Source organism: Scatophagus argus, chromosome 13 (genome assembly GCF_020382885.2).
Source record: "Scatophagus argus isolate fScaArg1 chromosome 13, fScaArg1.pri, whole genome shotgun sequence".
In the NCBI taxonomy this organism is placed as follows: domain Eukaryota; kingdom Metazoa; phylum Chordata; class Actinopteri; family Scatophagidae; genus Scatophagus; species Scatophagus argus.
In genome coordinates, this window is record NC_058505.1 from 5210190 (window position 1) to 5216189 (window position 6000).

The window sequence follows — 6000 nt, forward strand, 5'->3', positions numbered from 1 at the left end:
TTAATGTGAAAAAACTTGTAAGTCTAAGTTCCATATTGAATTTTCCATTGTTTTAGGTCCTGATCAGTGAAAGTCTTAAAAAAATCTTCACGTGTAATCTAGCTGTATAAAAACCTTTAGCCTATCAACCAAAAATAAAAGTATTCCAGTTGAGGTAGAAAATGACGTCCTTCTTGGCCTTGGAAACGATCTCAAGGTCCTCTTACTCGTATGATGTGGAGCTTCTGGTCCTCATCAGGATCTACTGCAGTTTCAACTTGTTTGTCTAAAAGTCTAAAACTGGTTCTCTTTTGTAGAAAAACAAGAAAATGGTGTTCCCTCTTTGACATTATTCAATGACACATTTCTTACTGTTTTTTTGTTGTTGTTCAAAGTGTAAGATTAATCATTTCTGTTGTAATCGTCATTTATACATCCGCCCTCTGCTTAATCTTCTCCTTCATTCATTTGTGTTCTTCACTTTAGATCTGTTCACTTTCCTACCAGCTGCAGGTCTCGCTCTTCCCTCCTCTCTGACAGCTCTTTGTCGTTGGCAGGACCTTCCACGCTCTCCGGTGGCTCCTCCTCTGGACTCCTGCTTCCTGAGACCGGCCCGCCCGGCCAACCGCCGACCCCCCTCGCGTTGGGCGGCCCACTCCCCCTCCTCCTCCCCCAAGTGGAGCGAGGGCTCGAAGAGGAGGTTCACCTTCCCACCACCGGGACACCGGAAGACCATCCTGGAGGGTGAGGAGCCAGCGTGAAGCAGTCCTCTACCTCCTGTCACCCTCCTCCACCTCAGCCTAAAAGACCCAGTACCTCAGAATCTCCACCCCACACCCCCCCACCCCACCCCAGATGTAGAGACTTCCAAGAGATGGAGCCTGAAGGGAGGGGATGGGGTTGCAATCCACCCAGTAGCACCAGCTGACCATCAAGGAACCAGAACTTGTCTTTAGAAGAACCTGGAATGTACTGTAATATCATCCAAAAAAGAAATAAAAACAACATTTCCATAAGAGGTGCCTGCACACATTTACATATATGTATATTTTAGTCACAATCTGAACCTTTTTCAGGTGAAAACTGGAGGTCAGCTGTTGCATTTGTGTGACGTTTACACCATTTTTTTCTCATCTGTTTACACTTTTCTTTTTCTACACGAAATGTCTTTTATGTTGTCCTAGATAAGTTCGCGTTCGGCGTACCTTCATTTTTGGGGTGCAAGGCCTTGGTTTCAAGGATAGAAAAGACAACACAAACACACAAACAAACAAAAAACAACTTCTGCTTCAACGGGTCTGAAGCAGAGGCTCATGATGTCATTTCTGATGCTAGTGTGATTTATTTTTACGTTGGGATGAATGTTTGGCTCCGTAAACGTGTAGAAGATGAGTGACACGAAACTGAATAACCTTATGCATATTTGGAAGGCAGTTGTACAAATATCGGTCAAATATTTGCATGCCTTTTGAACACTAGCACTTTAGTGCATGTACATAAAAGCTCTAGTCATTTGTGGTCACTCGACTCCGCTGTGGGGAAAAAGAAAAAAACTTGTCGTGATGGGAACTCTTGAGCTGTGGTTTTTGTTGTCACATGATTTGCATTGACCAAATTATGAAGAATTTTTAAGTAAATTATTGTACCTACCAGGCTGTCTTTGTACAGTTGTTACTATTGGATATGAATTTTCTTTTGACAAGAAAAACAGGGATTGATTGTGGGGGGAAAAAATGAATGTTTTAAATGAAAAGTCTATGTCAAAAAGTCTAACGATCTATAGTCTTATGTAAATAGTAAATGGTAATAAACATGAATGTGTATTTACAAGACCTCCTCCTGTGTGTGTGTGTGTGTTTACATCTGCTGGTCATGTTTGTTTCTCTCTCCATGATGAAGGTTAGATTCAGCTCATGATAGATTACATGCTTTCATTAGACCTGAGTTTGGGCTCTTGGCAGAGACACATTCTGGTACTCTGTGTGTGTGTGTGTGTGTGTGTGTGGATTACAGTTGCAGACCACAGGATTACAGTGGGTCAGGGGGGACAGACACATACACAGAATGTGAATAAGAAGATTGAGTCCTCCCAGAAGTCAAATCCTCTTGCATCACGGTCATACATGTGCCACCTCACTCATGTTACTCAGCTTGTCACGCAAGATCAAGACCAGTAATGCAAGCCTAGGCTAGTTCATTTACTAAGTCGTCATTTTGTGTGCTATTTTATGTAATATTTTTGGATTCATGTACCAACATTTTGAGATATTTGCCTCTGAAACTTCTGCCACCACACCAGCGGATGTTTTTCACGGCTGATATTTTGATGTTTTACATGAATGTGCTAAAATCTACATGTGTCACTCATAACTGCATAGAAAAGCATCATGTAATCAATGGTTAAATGATGGTTTTGGAGATCTGCTGTTTGTCGGTTCTTCAGGGCTGCATTTGCAATAGAGTTAGTAAATGCTGTCACAATTACACCCAGAGCTCAATGTGACAAATTTAAAATGATTAAAATAATTTAAAGAATAAACAACTTTCACCCTTGTGAAGTTGGAACCATGAAGTCTGTTTTCAAAAAGACAAAAATAACCAACAACAGCTTAATCGGTTATCAAAATAGTTGTCAATTGCTTTTCTGTCAAACAGCTTATTTATTAATTGATGAATTGTGTCAGCTGTACTTGTATAAGTCACTCATTTAGTATGTTTTAAATGTTTTGTGCAAAAATATTAATTTGTAACCAAAAGCTGTGAAAGAAAGCATCACATTTCCCTCTGAAATGCTGTGAATGATAAGACTCGAATGGCATACAAGTATCTCGAATTTGTACTTAGGTACAGCACTTGAGTAGGTTTACTTTATACTTTGTTCCACCATTAACTAGAAGTTAATAAAAATGTCTCTTTCAGATTTATATGAACTAGTCGTTTCAACAAAAATGAAAAACTCTAAAATGTGACAGTGTTGCATTCAGGTGCAGCAGCCTCCTGACTGTGATGTTGCTGCCAGCTAATAGGGACAAATATCGTAAATTTCTTCCTTCATTTTGCTTTCTTTCAGCTTTTCACATTAGAGCAGAAAGCACAGCCCAAGAATTAAATCTATAAATTTAAAACACACAGTTCGGCTTTTACCAGAGAACTCTAAACTTTTATTGTCTCTGAGGGAGCGAAGCTTATTGTGGGTGAGAGGGGAAACAGGGAGTGACAAAGAGGGAGAGACAGCCAGCTGAGGGCCTGTGTATACCTTCCACAAAGTCAGGACGATGAATAATTAATGCAGCCCAGATGCATGCTGGGAACTGCTGATGGCACTGAGGCAGGTCAGTGAAGGGAGGAAGAAGAAGAAGATGCTCAGCTTTTACTTCCATCTGCCCTGAGAGAAACCCACCACTGCTGAATAATTTACACCAGCCCTGAGGTCTCTCTCTCTCTCTCTCTCACACACACACACACACACACACACACACACACGCACTGCTACTCTCTGAACACTGGACTCTGTTCTAATGACTGATGTCAGCTGCGGCGAGAGGGTGTGACCTCTGTGAAATTTAAATCTTGACCAACAACAGGAGATATCCTCGACAGCAAACACAGAAGAGTCTAAAATTTAATTTCAGACAAAAAGTCTCTGTAGGTGGCGCTCATGATGAATGTCCCTTGCAAATGCACTTCTACAGCTTTATACGTGAGCCCGCTTTCAGCTTTCAGCCTGTAAGGTGTTGAAACAACAACCTGCTGGAGGACCCGAGGGGAGCGGAGAGTGTTTTTACATTTTTAAGATTAAGCAAAGCTTGTTGTTGGGATTAGTTTATGGTTGGCTGGGATTTCTGATTTTAATCTCATATGCGTAGGTGTGGACTGTTTCTTAATGTTCCTTTTTTTCTTGTATATGGTTCACGTTCTATTAGGTCTCAGGCACCTTATGAATTCAAAACAAATATTAGTTTCTATTTTTACAGAAGACTAGGAAACTATTCGAGCAGTAACCAGTTTTTAAACATTTGAATTTTGTTACTGTTACTCAAATATTAATCAGATGATGTCAAGATCACTGACTCATATAAATATGGACGAAGCATCTCCACTTCATGTTACTGTACAAAAAAGTGAAGCCAAAATATCCCACATACGAGTGCTATCTTGCACTGATGACATCATTCGGAGCCAGAATCTGTGCAGTAGTTTGATTGGGCGGTAGAGCGAGTTGACATTTTATTGCATCAAAAAACTAATTAAAACAAAACGTATCCAAAAAAAACAAAAAACAAAAACACTTGAACATACATCAGCACAATAAGAATAGCCTAAAATGACATAAGTTATCTTTGGGGGAAAAAAAATTATGTGAGTTTTTAGTTTGTTCCATGTCTCATCTGCTAACATAGAGTGGGAGGGGTTTGTGATTTGTACTGCAGCCAGCCATCATACCTTTAGACCTCAAAATTATTATTATTTTTTTTTTGCAAGTCAACAACAAAGTGTTGATCAAAGTGTCATTGCTATCGCTATAGTTGGCATTAACACAACACATTCGGTATCACACAGTGGTATAAAAAAGGGATTGTGTTCAGGATTTACATCTGACGTCACACTTTCAGTTTATTTTCACCTGAAACCAGTCCAATTAACTGATAAGAAAAATAAACGAGGCATCAGAAAGACACATGGATGTGACAAATATCTGCTGATGCAAAGTGATTACTGGGTCTTTGACACCAGTCATCCCACCTGTGAAGCTTTTCTGATGGGTCACCACTTTGAGCATGTGCAGTTTGACACACGAAAGCACTGACGCAGGACAAAAATCTCTCTGGTAGGAAAAACAGAAGTCACTATGAATGTGTTTTTCACATAAACAGCGGTGACAGATGGGCTTTTGAAGAATACTGAGCTAAAATGTGGGCGTCCAACCCTCAGCAGCATTAAACCACGTCTCTAATTGAAGCTGCGTTTGAATATCAGCTCTGACTTTCTGACTGTGATTGAGAAAGATAAAAAGGACAATGTTTTCCTCTCTGGCTGTGATGAATAATGCAGCAGCGGCTGTCTGCGTGTCTCTGTCAGATTGTTTAGAGCAGTTTCCCCTCGTGTTCCCAAATCCTTGCATGTCTGACTAAACAGATGAGACGTTTCCTCTTTTGCCTCGTTCTGTGGAGTTTGCAGCTGCTGTCTGAAGAGTCAGGTGACAGTTAAATGTGAGCACGGGGGATCGATGTGCCGGGTCCGAGTCCAGTGGGTATCACACCAATCTGCACTCACTGCAAGGACAGGCAGATGTGTGCTCAGTTTGTTTTGCATCCAGCTAAAATGCTGTTACATGTAAAAAATAGCTTCTTATGAAACTAATCACAAAGTTGGACCGCAGCTGAGAAAAGTGTCTCATCATGTTTTATTAGGACCCTGCGTTATTGACACAAAAATTGGTCTTAGATGCATCATTTTTCAAAATCAACACAAGGGAAAATCCAGGTCATGCAAAGGAGCTTTTTATCATTTAAAATACGTGTTTCTCTCTGCACTTTGCATTGACCTTCATTCCACACCTGTTCAGCAGTCGCTCTCACAGATTAACCTGCCTTAGCCAGTCAGCTGATCGCGTTCCTCCCTGCACACCTGCTCCTCATCACCTCATCAGCTCCACAGTATTATAAGCAGGTACCTGCCTGGTTGCTCTGGTCTTTGGTCATGTTGTCAGTATAGCTCCATGCTGTCCCTGTGTTTCTAACATGCTGATGAATAAATATGGAGAGGTGCTGTTATCAGACAGGAGAAAGACTAGAGAGAGTAGAGAGAGTGGAACTGGGACACTGTCATGGTTGCTTTATGATTCAGCCATCAAGGCGCGCCAGCACAGATTTCTCCATTTCCAAACTCCGTGCACCAGTGTTAGTGTTGTCTAACAGCACACCTTTCACTGGTCAGAGCAGAACAAAGCTGAACAGTCCAGCAGTTCACTCCAAAATACATGTTGCATAATGAGTCGTACAGGCTTTAACTGAAGTCAAT

At 41.0% G+C, this 6000-nt stretch overlaps 1 protein-coding gene across 3 annotated transcripts in view; it reads left to right on the forward strand.

The window, feature by feature from the left end:
• The window catches only part of LOC124069232 (microtubule cross-linking factor 1), a 71620-nt gene extending 69816 nt beyond the window's left edge, over positions 1-1804 (forward strand). For 2 of the 3 annotated variants that reach the window (XM_046408156.1, XM_046408157.1), the window contains one exon: positions 537-1804. In XM_046408156.1, the coding sequence (XP_046264112.1) occupies positions 537-740 (204 nt within the window). In that variant the 3' untranslated portion in view covers positions 741-1804. The remainder of the gene's footprint in view (positions 1-536) is intronic. The other variant, XM_046408158.1, reaches the window with a different exon arrangement.
• Positions 1805-6000: the final 4196 nt, after the last annotated feature.